The 14,376-nt window shown below is 35.1% G+C and overlaps 1 protein-coding gene across 14 annotated transcripts in view; it reads left to right on the top strand.

Moving 5' to 3' along the window:
- The window catches only part of EYA4 (EYA transcriptional coactivator and phosphatase 4), a 108,421-nt gene that overhangs the window by 87,980 nt on the left and 6,065 nt on the right, over window positions 1–14,376 (top strand). For 11 of the 14 annotated variants that reach the window (XM_087971417.1, XM_026666129.2, XM_026666126.2 and 8 more), the window contains 5 exons: window positions 5,322–5,380; window positions 5,479–5,639; window positions 9,362–9,476; window positions 10,730–10,851; window positions 12,107–12,207. In XM_087971417.1, coding sequence (XP_087827543.1) covers window positions 5,322–5,380; window positions 5,479–5,639; window positions 9,362–9,476; window positions 10,730–10,851; window positions 12,107–12,207 — 558 coding nt within the window. Of the gene's footprint in view, window positions 1–5,321; window positions 5,381–5,478; window positions 5,640–9,361; window positions 9,477–10,729; window positions 10,852–11,966; window positions 12,068–12,106; window positions 12,208–14,376 lie in introns of all 14 variants that reach the window. The other 3 variants (XM_026666130.2, XM_087971454.1, XM_087971424.1) reach the window with 1 other exon arrangement.

The raw sequence follows: 14,376 nt of genomic DNA, 5'->3' as shown, positions 1-14,376 counted from the left end.
ATTCTGACTTTCAATGAGTGTTGAACTTAGAAAGATGCACAAGAGCACTGTACAAAGAACAGTGTCTAGACTCAGTTCCACTTTTAGGCAAAATAAAATTTCCATGCTATTGTTCCTTAATGTTACAGAATTTTGCATTGGGATAGTTTTATAATGAATTTTAAGAAAACATTTCAATGATTAGATTTGCTAAAGTTATATTTACATGTTGGATTGATAAGTCCAATTTTATTTTCCTTATCTCTTTAAATTATATAAACAGTTGGCCTGCATTGTATCGTTATTGTCAAGGAAATCTTTTCTCTTATATTTGGCAGTTAATCTATACCAAATTTGTTGTTATCTGTCAGATAAAGATGAATAGAATTTGTTCTTCACCCTAAATTCTGTAACTGCTAAGATCTGCATAATAGAGTTTTTGTTTTTACTAGCAGTGAGTCATTGTTTTTATTGGATAATGAAGTTACTGATATTTCCAAAATGGTTTTTTTTGTGTGTGTGGGTCAACTGTAGGTTTTATACTTCTTAGTAAAAATGTCAAGTTCTGAAGAATTCTTTGGTAAGAAACTAGTTGTACTGAGACATAATTTAATTTAATGTTATAGCAGTCAAAATCATTTTGCACATGAATTTGTAAACGCTCAGTAATGGAAAATATATTTTATCTTTCTTAGTTTTGAACTTGCACAGCCAGTGGCCCACTGTGACTTGAGTATAGCCAGTTCTGTAGCTGTTTTAAAAGGTATTTTACCTTAAATTAACATTAACAGAGAGCTTCCTTACAACACAATTTCTACCTCATTTCTATTATAACCACATAGCAGTATTCTGATATTATGCAAGCAGATTTTAAATTTCCACTGGGAATGGGAGGGAATTAATTTAGGTTGATGTCCTTCAAATCTTTCATTATACATGAATTGATTTATGTATAGTTAGCCTAAAATCTTAACAGGCTTGGGATTTAGCATAAATAACTATATAATTTTTCAATAATAATTCTGAAAACAGTATAGAGCACAAAACACTATTTTGTGCCTCAAAGTATGTAATAGGAAATGACAAAATAATAAAAAGGGTGTACCACATAAGTCAGAGAAATAAATAAGCCACATTTATATCATATTTCCAGATTATAATTGGATTTTTAAAAGAAAGAGAACAGCAGACAAAGTAGATGTCCCAATTTTAAATAATATTTTTATAATATTTTTTAAAAATGAAAAAAAAATACATGAAAACAAAAGGCCCATGAATCATTCATGAAAGACAGCTTGATAATCCATTTACGAATACCTTCAACTGGGATTCACATCAAGGATTTGACTTACTTAAATATATTCTAGCTAGACTGAAACACCCCTGTAAAATCTTATGTATTAATAGCCATGTTTCTGCTAGTTTGCCTATTTACTGTTTCCTCCTAAATTGCTTTCCTAGTACTAGGAAGAGACATGAGAAATTAAAAGGGGCAGAATGCTTTTTTTGTTTGTATCCAAAATCTTTGCCTTTTTGCTACATGGAGATTAACAGCAAGATTTTTTTGTCCCTAGGAAGTACAAAGGCAAAGGAAAGTTTGAAATGTCTTGGTGGCATCACTCATCAATCATTTCCATCCCTTTCATCACTGCTTGCATGCTACACCATACTGTAAATTTGAGCCAAGGGTAAAGTGGATGTTCAAAACTGCTCTATAATAGTGTAGAGTTGAACAATAGAAAATGGACTAACAGAGAAAAACAAATGAGATCACATGAAGTAACGTCAGGCAGATCAGCAAAAAACAATTAGGAATAAGCAAAATAATCAGTCTAGCATAAGAGCAGTAAACATTGCAAGGATCTCAGAAAGACAAACCTGGGACAAAGACTCACTTTGCAAGAGCTTTCTTTTCAAAGTTTAAGTTTCCATTATAATGGAGGACCCAGATTGTTGTGGGGAATATGTTGACTCTGTGAAATGGTTGTATTATTATTATTATTATTATTATTATTATTATTATTATTATTATTATTATTATTATTATTATTATTATTATTATTATTATTATTCCTTAACAAGGTGGTGAAGCAGTCTCCTGTGTAACTCTTTAATAATAGTTCTACTCTGGATCGTGTGATTGATAGTTAAGAACTGAGAATTATGCAATTGCCAATATTCTAACACAATGCTCAGCCTCCTCTTCCATAGGGATCCATTGTGAACTTTTGTTTTTCTGTAGTGCCTGACCCATTTTTGAATTTGATTATTTATTGTAGCACCCTGACACCAAATTTGGTTTCATGCTTCTAAGCCTTTGGAAAGTTACTCTGCTGATGGAAGGACCAGATACCTTTGCATAATTTATGTCCAACATTCCTTATGGGTCTCAAAGAATTAAAAGTGGGTTCAGCTAGATAGAATGAAAAGCAATGAGGTAAACAGTTACAATGGAAACAAATGCCAGAGAAAGAAAAGAATAGGAAGAAGAAACCAAGGAAAGAACATCAAACCTACTTTGATTGGAAAGTGTGATCTGGAATGTAATCAACAATGTATTTGTTGGAAATCTGTGATCTATAATCTATCTAACTCTACTGGGATAGGAAAGGAATGTCATTAAACTAAACTATTAAACTATTTCACATATTCTCAATTCAAATGGAACATTTAACAAAGTAGCAACAGGAACATGACCATTGGCGAGATATGTGGTCTGAAATTCCAAATTCATTCTGCTTTATGATGAATGGAAAATGAAATTATAATTCAAGATGAAATAGAATTGCAGATACCTACAAGTAAATAGAATAAAGCAGAAAAGAAATTAAAGATAGGAAGCAAGGGACTAAGATAACTAAGGGAAAAAGACTTTCGGTTAGGATTGTTCCTAATTTGACCACTTACATCTTCATGGCTATGGCCCAAATCTTCTGTTTCAGAATCTTTGTACTTTTATAAATTCTAGAAGAAAAGATGAGTTTTTAATAGAAAAGGGAGCGTTTATTCCACACTCAAATTGTGGAAGAAATTACAATTCCTCACAGGAATTTTTTCCCATATAACTTTTCTTTCATTCATTATTTAACTTTTATTTTGTAGTGCTCAGATTTTAAAAGACATCTTAATCTGATTTTTTTAAAAAAAAACCTATGCATTGATTATCCTACTGAAACTTTTGCATCATGGCCTTTTGTAAGAAATCAAGGTAATTAACAATAAAGTTTGCTGTGACATAATTGTTTAGACGCTGATACAAAAATACTTTCTAGAAACAGCAGGAAGAAACCATAAATGTAAAACAGTACAAATTCAGTAATAACTGTTAGAACCCAAAAACTTAGCTCTGATATTGACATTAAATAGCTATATTACATCACTGATGATGATTTTTTTTAATCAACTAGAGATGGAAAACTAGTTGTGCTCATGCATCAAGAAAGGACACCCAGCATCAGAGATATATGCCCTGATAATATCAAGCCATACTGCAGTGTCCTTTTTATAGCTTGTTCCTAGTAGCCTAAAAATTGCCTCTGGCCCATAATGAAGCAGTGCAAATGATATTGATTGACTGATTGATTGATTGATTTGATTTGTCAATCGCTTACAAGATAATAGGTATAAGTATAAACATGAGTAAGAATACAGGAAATCTGTACGAATAAATGGGGACAATAGGTCAGGGACGGTAGGCACAATTGTGCACTTATACAAGCCCCTTACAGACCTCTTAGGAATAGGGTGAGGTCAATAGTGGATAGTTTAAGGTTAAAGGAATGGGGGTTAGAGGAGGTAACAACAGAGTAAGGTAATGCATTCCAGGCATTGACCACTCTGTTGCTAAAGTTGTACTTTCTGCAATCAAGTTTGGAGCGGTTAACGTGACCTTCCCCTGAGTCAAAACAACTGAACAAGATATTGGTTGCTTTCCAAGCTCAGTTCACCACAGAAGACAGCATCAGATCCTAGATTTAGCCACATACAGGCTTTTTATCTAATCCCAATTGAGTATGTTTCTGGAGATGTTAGTATAGAGGAGGATTTCACCAAGTGGAAGAGGTTAATATAGAGAAGAAATCTTTCAGACATGCAATTCGGTTCTTTTAACAACTGCTTCAAGAACCAGCAATAGCATTTTATATGGGAAGACAGCATAGTTTTTCAGTAAAAGAGTTGTTCGTTTCCTTCATGCTTTCCCTTTTAACAGCCTGTCCGTCAAATTCTGGACAGGTTACAGTTCTAACTGCTCTAAAGAAAATTCTGTGCATCACTCCAGTTATTATTAAATTAAAATAAGTATCTCTGTGAGAAAGATTTGTTTTATCTCATGAGGGCACTGAGGTCATTGGTTATGACAATGATCAAATGTCACCATTATCGTTTTTGAAAATTGTCTTTGGTCTTATAAGCAAGACCAGAACTATTATAACCCTGAGTGCTCAAGTCCCAACTTAGTGAACCAGTAAACATGGGTATTATTATATTATGAATTTCACATAATCATTATTATATATGAGTAATTAACACTTATATTCAGAGTCTAAGACTGGTAGAAACTTAACAATTCAGGTCCTAACCAAGGGCCTAAGAATTAATAAAGTAGCATCTAAGAAAATAGATGCTATTTTCCAAGCAGGGTGATTTTTCTAATTGGGTGTTCAGGTCTGATAAATTCAATATTTTCAGATATGATTTCCACTGATAAAACCATGCACAATCAAGAATTAGTTGCAGTTTGATATATTTTTATTTAAAGTTATTTTTCTTTTAAAAGTCTATTTCTCAAACAGATAAATATGATTGCCTGCCAGGGCAGTCAACAATGGGACATGAAAAAATAGAGTTTGAAAGTTATACATGACTTCTTTTATTTATATAAATACATTGATGTGAAGTTCTGTTTATTGACATGGTCCTAATAATAACTTTTTATTTCTCATTTTGTGTTTTATATTGGGGCTTCTTGTGCAGGACAAGCAAACATAAATTTAAGTATTGTGTTAAAACTTGTAAATCTTAATTTGAGCAAAGAGGAATCATTCCTTTTGGTGTGTGTGTGTGTGTGTGTGTGTGTGTGTGTGCTCACTTACTACATGGAATTGTTGATAACCATAGCAATCTTTGAAGTATTGCAATATATCTAGGAATATACCAGTTGATCATATTGTGGTGGAAAAAAGAAATTATAGCTTTACCTTATGAAATTGTAAATGCTCATATTCTGCCATCTGCTGGCAATAAAGGTGGCAATCCTCATTTAGATTTTTCACATTAAAGCACCAATGTAAAACATTAAACAAGATATAGCTGCCCTATTCTAAAACATACTCTCTTACTAGGAATGTGATCAAGTACATATAGATGATGTCTCCTCCGATGACAATGGACAAGACCTAAGGTAAGATGTGCCTTGAAAAAAAAATGAAGCAATTTTAAATAAGTATGTATTTTTAGGAAGAAATAGTATTCACTTTTGCATATTTTGGGTGTTTGCAGTACCTACAGTTTTGCAACTGATGGCTTCCATGCAGCTGCAAGTAGTGCAAACCTTTGTCTGCCAACAGGTGTAAGAGGAGGAGTTGACTGGATGAGGAAGCTGGCATTCCGTTACAGAAGAGTCAAAGAATTATATAATACTTATAAAAACAATGTAGGAGGTAAGAGGGATTTTTTTCCTATTTGACATTAACATCAATCTTACAGTCTTCTGAAAATAATTATATTTTACATTACTGTTAAAATATAAGAACAAAATAACCATGGAGGGAATTGGAAATTTTGTGAAAAAAGTGGATGAAGAAAAAGGAGAAACAATGTGCAGTCTTTCATTAACAAGTTGAATACGGCATCCAATTTTGGTTAAAAGGTAAAGGGTTCCCCTCACACATATGTGCTAGTTGTTTCTGGCTCTAGGGGGTGGTGCTCATCTCCATTACAAAGACGAAGAGCCAACACTGTCCGAAGACGTCTCCGTGGTCATGTGACCAGCATGACTAAATGCCAAAGGCACACGGAGTGCTGTTACCTTCCCACCAAAGGGGTCCCTATTTTTCTACTTGCATTTTTACATGCTTTCAAACTGCTAGGTTGGCAAAAGCCAGTTTTGGTTACCATGTTACAAAAAAGATGTTGAGACTTTTGAAAAAGTTCAGAGAACAGCAACTATGGTGATTAAAGGCCTGAAGACTACAACATGAAGAACGGTTACAGGAACTGAGTATGACTAGTCTAGAGAAAAGAAGGACAAGGGGGGACATGATAGTAGTATACCAGTATTTGAGGAGGTGCCACAAAGAAGAAGAGATCAACTTATTTTCCAAAGCACCAGAAGGCAAGACAAGAAACGATGGAAACTAATGAAGGAGAGAAGCAACCTGGAATTAAGGAGAACCTACCTAAAGATGACAATAATTAACCAGTGGAACAGCTTGCTTTTAGAAGTTGTAGGTGCTTCATCATTGGGGCAAATGTCTATGGAAATTCTCAGTCATCCAGGTCATGGTTGTCCCAAGGTGCTTTTTCAAGAGGCAACTAGACTTTCTTGTTTTTCTTTGAAGACATTTTGCTTCTCATTCAGTAAGCTTCATCAGCTCTGACTAGATGGTGGGGAATGGAAGGATTTATATTCCTTGCAGACAGCTGGTCATTTACATTTTTTATAGACTCATTGAGGCCTCTTGGAGATTTATTGGTGTCCTCAGTGTCACCTGAGTAGTGCCTGCATCTTCATCATTGGAGGTTTTTAAGAAGAGACTGGACAGTCATTTGTCTCAAATTGTATATGTACTTGAGCAGGAGGTTAGAGTAGAAGACCTCCAAGATAACCTTCAGCTCTATTCTGAATGAAGTTTGGAGCTTAAATTGCTGGTTTCTTCAGCTCCCCTTGCATTTGTTCATTTAAATGACAAATAGTCATTTTTAGCTTTTCATCCCAAGTTAAAACAGTCCTCTGTGCCTTTGAAGAGAATCTTTGTAGAGAAATTGGTCTAGTATAGTTTTCTCCTTGATATTGTAGCTTTGTATATTCTGGATTTTCATTACAGATGTATCTCATTTTGTGACTGCTTTGTACAGTGACCATTTGCAGTTAAGTCAATGAAGAAAACATAATTTTATGACTAATCCTTGTGTGTATGACCTTCACAGGTCTGTAAAGCAAAGGAAAGATGAAGTAAGATCATAAGCACAATCGCAGTTTCATTTAGCAACCACTTTATTTTCATCAAGTTGCCAGACCCAATTGTGAATGCTAGATGAGGATTACCTATATTATTAATGTAGAGTAGCACTCAAAAGCATTATTCTTCACATGCACTCCAATGTAATATTTTAGATGTCACTTATGTGTTATGCATGTTTTAACTCAGCCACAGGGCTCAAGACTAAGTACAGATGCCAACCTAGAGGGTTGTGAAAGACAAAATCCACATTTCCTTAAGAAATTATATTTGGCATATTTTAGAGCAAGGCTGCGGCTATGCATAGGCATTGTATTAGACAACAGACACAACTCTTTTTCTGATTTAAAAATATCTAAGTTTAGGCAGAAAAGGGATATTAGAGGAGAAGAAAGGGAGAGGGCACATTTAGAATATGCATAGATTTAGAAAATCTCTATAACCAGTAGACAATCCCTTTTCAGCAAATCCAAAATCCTTTATGTTTTGGGGTGTTTCAGTTTCAAATAAAACAAACCTTGACAACTCCTTGAAGTGATATTATTGGATAAACAGAGCAAGGTGGAGTACCATCTCCTCAGCTCCTCCAGTGTAGCATACCTTACCAGTCCATCTTATCTCCTCATCTTCTAGTGCTTTCTTTTCCTTTCTCATCTCATCTCATCACTGTGACCACCATGGGATATCTCACTAGCTTTCTTGCCCCTTGTCTTCTGAAGGCCTGCTGTTTCCTCCTTTTAGCCACTATTATCATTGATATCCAAAATGATCATCACCCAGATGAAGCTCATCACGCAGATAAGCAGAGATTAACACTAAGATTAACATTAGACTAACAGTCAAGAAGCAAACAACATCCCAACCAAGGAGCGACCAAACAAGCTAACAATAAACAGCCCAAAGAAAGAACCACTAAGGCCACTCCTATCAATACTGACAATACCCACTCTCTAGTACTTACCTAGTTTGTTAAGGAAACGTCTGCAATAAAACAACCAGGCTCAGAGAGCAACAAGGACCCCTTATTGACATCCATGCATGACACAGCCTATCAGCCTCCTTGCTCATGAACTTTTCAGCATCTTCCCTTTCTCATTTCAACCATTATTAGCACCACTGCCAATCAATCCTGCATGTTATATCTCAAGGCTGATCCATACCCAGTTTTCTCATTAGCGTCCCACTCCTTTCTTCCCTTGGCATTCAGTACAATTGAACCCAACCAACCTGCTAGCCCATTCCTTGATCTTCCCAAGGCCTTTTCTTTTGTCCTTCCCCTCAGTCAGCCAGATTGTGTACCTGTTCCAAACTGCCCTAATCTCAATAGCAAGGATTGGCTTCCCATTCAAGATAGCCTCCTACAACACTGTCTTCCTTCAATTCACGTGCCTTCCCAAAGGGGCCATCAGTGGCCTCGGCTTTATCCTAATGTCCTACCCCAACTAGTGCATGGAACATCTTTCCCTATGATGTGAGGCTAGCCCCAGCCCTCCTATCCTTTGTAAGGCCCTAAACACCTGGCTCTGCCAGTTGACCTGGGCTCCCAATGGAGAAACAGCACAGTGGAGGTGGTTGATCAAGTAACAACAGACCCCACCTTCCCCCACTCTGCTACCACCCTCCCCATATGTCCTTTGATTTTAATCTTTGGTTTTAAGTGTTTATCCCAAAGGTGCTTTTCCAAAGGGCAACCGGACTTTCTTTGTTTTTCCTTAAAGATGTGTCTCTTCTTATCCAAGAAACTTCTTCAGTTCTTAATTTATTTATGTTTTAATGTAGATATATATTTTTATGACTATAAGCCATCCAGAGGATTTTATGGTAAGATGGGTGACCAGTGAGTGAGTGAGTGAGTGAGTGAGTGAGTGAGTGAGTGAATGAATGAATTGAATGAATGAATGAATGAATGAATGAATGAATGAACCAACCATCACCTTTTGGACTGCTTCTGGAACAAAATAACCTTTAATATGTATTATTAAGTAACTTAGTAGTAGTAATATGCATCAAAGACAAATTTTGTGTTTGTCCAATCACACTTGGCCAATAAAGTATTCCATTCTATTCTATTCTATTCTATTCACAAACAAGTGAACTGAAATATTTTTGTAAAAAAATATGTTGTAGGCCTAAATTGACATGGGACTATAATTCCTGGTAAACAGAATGCACTTTTAAGAACCTTTTCCTTTATGAATCAGGACTTCTTGGCCCTGCAAAAAGAGATGCATGGCTACAGTTAAGAGCAGAGATTGAGGCTCTCACTGACTCCTGGCTGACCAATGCACTTAAATCATTATCAATTATTAGTACAAGGTGAGTACAAACTTAATTTAAAAAAAAACAAATTTGCTATATTGCAGAAGCAAAACAGTATTAAAGGCAAGAGCAGACAACAAAGATGCTTATAGGCACTCAATTTCCTGTAGATATGTTCTGCACACCCATTAGGTTTCCTGTATTTTTTGACTTGGCATTTTTTATTTCTGTTTTAATCAAAAATAAATGGATGATAAAATGCTAGCAGATAGTATTCTCTTTATTAACAGGAATGGGCATTCTTAGAAAATAAAAATAGAGGATTACTGCAACACCATACTTGGTGTGGAAGCATGGCTGCCCCTTGAAAATAGATTAGAATGGTGAGGGGGATGTGACATTGTAAGCAGAACATTGGGCATTGAGGTAGTTCCCAACCTAATGTTCTACTTACAATATCACCTTTGCATTATATAAGGGATAGTTGGATTTTTGTTCAGTGACCATTATAATTATATAAGTATAATTATAACTATTCCTCAGAATAGTTTCATTTCAGCACCCCAGGAAATACATGATTCATTTCAGCACCCCAGGAAATACATGATTGTGATCCAGAAGCTTGGCAAGTGGATCATATTTCTGACTGGTTACAGTGCCTGATGATCATATGATTGCTACTTGCAACCTTTCCTATTGGCTTCCCCAGGAAGTGATTTGGGAAGTCAGCAGGAAAGGTTGCATATCACGGGGATAAGTTTCCACCACCTGCCTGCTTTTTCCAAATCCCTCTGCACTTGTGCTGTGCCTCTCACACACATCCTCACACACTTTCCACAACTGCACTACTGTCTCCCAGACCCACAGCTTTGGGGACCCCCTACCAACTGCATCACTTAGCAATGGAAATTCTGGTCTCCAAATTTTGCTGCAGTAAATCAAGGACGACTGTACAGGGAACTGCTCTACAGCAAACCAGGCTATTTGCCCATCTAGCTATCATACTCTATAAATTGTATAGCCTGTAAAATTATGTTGATTTATGTGTAAGTTCAAAAAGTGATAAATGAAAATGATATCTCAGACAAAAAGGCTGTTTTTCCATTCATAAAGTAGTTCATATTCTATGAATTTAGAAACTTAGTTGAAGGTGTGTGTTTATGGATCATCACAATGACAAAATTTGCAACATGCAGAATATTGCAATATTTATTATTACTGCAGTAATAATTGAAGTAGTAACTGATGGCTGATCTATAGCTAATTTGTTGTATCATTATGCAGATGTATACTCTTATCTTTCTCTATAGGAGTAACTGTGTAAATGTCTTGGTAACAACAACTCAACTTGTACCAGCCCTAGCAAAAGTGCTTCTGTATAGTTTAGGAGGTGTTTTTCCTATTGAAAATATTTACAGTGCAACTAAAATAGGTACGTATCTCAATTCTTTTCAATTTACATAATTTGCTGATTGTTTTCAAATGTCTTCTAATCTACTAATGGCAGTTAGTTAAGAAATGTCTTCACTTGTAAGAATTGTATGTAAAAACTATGTATAAAGAGTCAGATAACTAGAGTGAGATTCCTAGTTACACACACACACACACACACACACACACACACACCTTTGGATGTACCAACCATATTATTATCATTAGTAAGGTTGTTCAATCATTTGAAAGAGGTACTTTACAAACATGTATTCTCATTAAAATAAGCTCTGTTTTTTGCAAGGCACAGCTATTTCTGAAGCAAAGTGACTGCATGTTTGAATGGCTTTCAAAGCAATTGTACGAATATACAGCTGCTTTGATGGTTTGAAGAGACATGTTTCTTCATACACCTGCATATTGTGGTACACCTTTTTAAAAAAATGCTTTGCATGCTTCATTGACTCACAACATCCTTATTCAGAAACAGTTGACCTTCTCCCAGGATGGAAAATTTATTGAACTTAAAAATGTTAAACTTTGAAAATAAAAAGGTTACTCTAAGAAAACAAGCACAGGTTTTGAGATACCCAGATTAAAGCAGAAGTTTATGTCCAGAGGAATAAAAAAAATTATTTGCTTTGTTAGAGTTCTCAGCTGGACACCTTGTATGTTGTCTTACCATACCAAATATTAGGGTGCATGAGTTTCCACTGAGCTGTAGCAGAAAATAAATTTTTAAAGCACCAATACTATGAAAGGCTTTCTGGAGCCTCAGTGGCACAGTGTTTAGAGTGCTATACTGCAGGCCACTTCTGCTGACTATCAGCTGCCTGCAATTTGGCAGTTCAAATCCTACCAGGCTCAAGGTTGACTCAGACTTCCATTCTTCCAAGGTCGGTAAAATGAGGACCCAGATTGTTGTGGGCAATATGCTGACTGTAAAACCACTTAGAGAGGGCTGTAAAGCACTATAAAGCAGTATATAAATCTAAGTGCTATTGCTATTGCTAGTGTATGATATTTTGTACATATATAATGTATCCCTTAGCATTTTAGAGATCACTGTGATGTTTCTTTTTTGAGAGCTCAAATAAATAGTGTATTATTTTTCAGGAAAAGAAAGCTGTTTTGAGCGTGTAGTGTCCAGGTTTGGCACTAACATAACTTATGTTGTGATTGGAGATGGCCGAGATGAAGAGCATGCAGCTAACCAGGTAACTTCTCTCTGAACACTTATCTCATTTATCTTCCAGGAAAAGAAAGTTGCTTTGAACGAATAATGCAAAGGTTTGGCAGAAAAGTAGTATATGTTGTAATTGGGGATGGTGTAGAAGAAGAACAGGCAGCAAAAAAGGTAACTTGTTTCATGAAATGTTGGTGTGTTCTATAGATATTTACGCAAGCTTGTTTTGTTTGCATTTCTGTTAATATGGCACATTGTCAAATTATTTCATATACCAAGATCATAAGAATAAGACATAATCAAACCATTTGGATTCAAGCACAGGTTTTATCAGGATGGGCAAGATATGGAAATTAAATAAAATATATACTGATTATAGATCTTTTTTAAAAAAAACTAACTGTAAGCAAATTAAACATATTACATGGATTTGCAAGGCCCAGAAAAGTGTATTTTGTGTCATTTAATGGAAAAAGCACATTGATCTTCTAACAAATCTGAAAAGGGAATAATATGCCAAAAGCTACTTATTTCAGAGTGTAAGCTATAAATATATTTTAAGAATAAAAAATTGAATTTATTTCATTCTTGAGACCGGCACAGCTGTATCTATTCCTCATTTACATTTAGAGAGCTGTGATTTCTATTAAATTGAATATTTGATCTTTGAACACTTTGTGTTCAACGTAGAACAGTCATATAGAAGATTTCAGCACTGTATACTTGATTATTAAAGTAATTTATGATCGTATAAGTGCCCAGTAAACATTGTCCTTAAAGAAATCTAGCAGGAAGTCTACTGTACTTCAACACACTTCCTACGGTACTTCAGAATAAATATTAGCAAAGTGAAGAAAGCATATACATTCAGATATACTGTACCTAGAGCATGAGTGCCCAAACCTTTTGGCTTGCCTGGGCCACCCTGAATGAAAAGGACTTGTCTTGGATTGCATATAAAATATATAATATAGTTAATGTATATCAGTCACATAGTAATGTTAAACGTTTATGATCTTGTGGGGCTGCATTACTAGCTGTCCAGGGCTGCAGGATAGACACACCTGATCTAGAGCAATCTTAGAGTTGGAGAACATAAATGAGATTTATAATAGATATTATTTCCTGGTTTTCATTTAGCAACTTTAGATCCAGTGCTGGTTCCAAATGGTTGCCTTATACGGTTGCCTTATAGATGCAATATGGTGTTGAGGTTGTCTAGTAGCCTATTTAGGAAACTGGGTGATTGATTATTTTAGAGTTGGCATGCTTTCCTCTAACTTTACCTGTTCTGTGCATGAACATTGGTAGATTTTTTTTAAAAAAGGCAAATTATCCAAATAGATCTGCAGTCAGTAAAAATAAAGTTATTAAAATGCATATCACACATGCTCGTGATCTTTTGCAATGTTTTTAATTGCAGAAAAACTCCTTATAAGAGTTTACTTTCCTAAATTCACTGAAGTCAGAGTTATACAAGGTAATCATAGTAGAAGTTTTGATTGTTGAATAATACAGTCTAAGTGACTATGTTGCTTTCAAGGAAAGTTTCATACATGACAGCTATTTAATTCCATATATAACCAACATAGGGGGTTTTTGTATCTCCCATGTAGACAGAAGTATAGGTTCAATTTGGAGATATATTATGGGCAATCACTGACAGAAATCTGCTGTATTGTAAAGGTTAAACTGAAAGTAAGCACTAAAATTAAATGTGTGGTACATTCATTTGCCTGCTTATTCTCAAGAATTGTACTTTCTGAAGAAATCACAAGGCATGATAGTTGTAAATTAAAACTAAGCAAAAGTCATTAATATTTTATACATCATGGATTCCCCCTGTATTATACAAAATATATTTTGTAATGAAGATTATTACATTCTTGATTTACTGCTTACTTCTTTGAAATATAAACAATATTATTCCTAACATATGCTTGATAAATAAAGTTGAAGTAACGGTTTGGTATAGTAGTTAAGGCATCAAGCTAGAAACTGGGAGACTTTTGAGTTGTAGTCCCCAGCTTAGGCACCAAGCCCAGCTGGGTGACCTTGGGCTAGTCATTTTCTCTCTGCCCTAGGAAGGAGGCAATGACAAACCACTTTTGAAAAACTTTGCCAAGCCAAGAAAACTACAAGGACTGATTTAAGTAATCTGTGAGAAACAGATAAAATTGAACAGGATTTAAAAAAAAGTTGAATTTATTAAGGTACTTACATAGCTTTTTGTATATTTTTTCAGATCTATTTGGACATTTGCTTTGTTTTATTTTATTGTCTGTGTCTTACTAAGAAAAATCAGGATAATCATAATATATTAAAAAAAATACGGGATGT

The sequence above is a fragment of the Notechis scutatus genome, chromosome 1, assembly GCF_049901735.1.
Source record: "Notechis scutatus isolate UNSWTSFEM ecotype Mainland chromosome 1, rNotScu1.2, whole genome shotgun sequence".
NCBI classification, from domain to species: Eukaryota; Metazoa; Chordata; class Lepidosauria; order Squamata; family Elapidae; genus Notechis; species Notechis scutatus.
The sequence above is the reverse complement of the archived record's forward strand: the minus strand, read 5'-3'. Positions and strand labels throughout refer to the sequence as shown.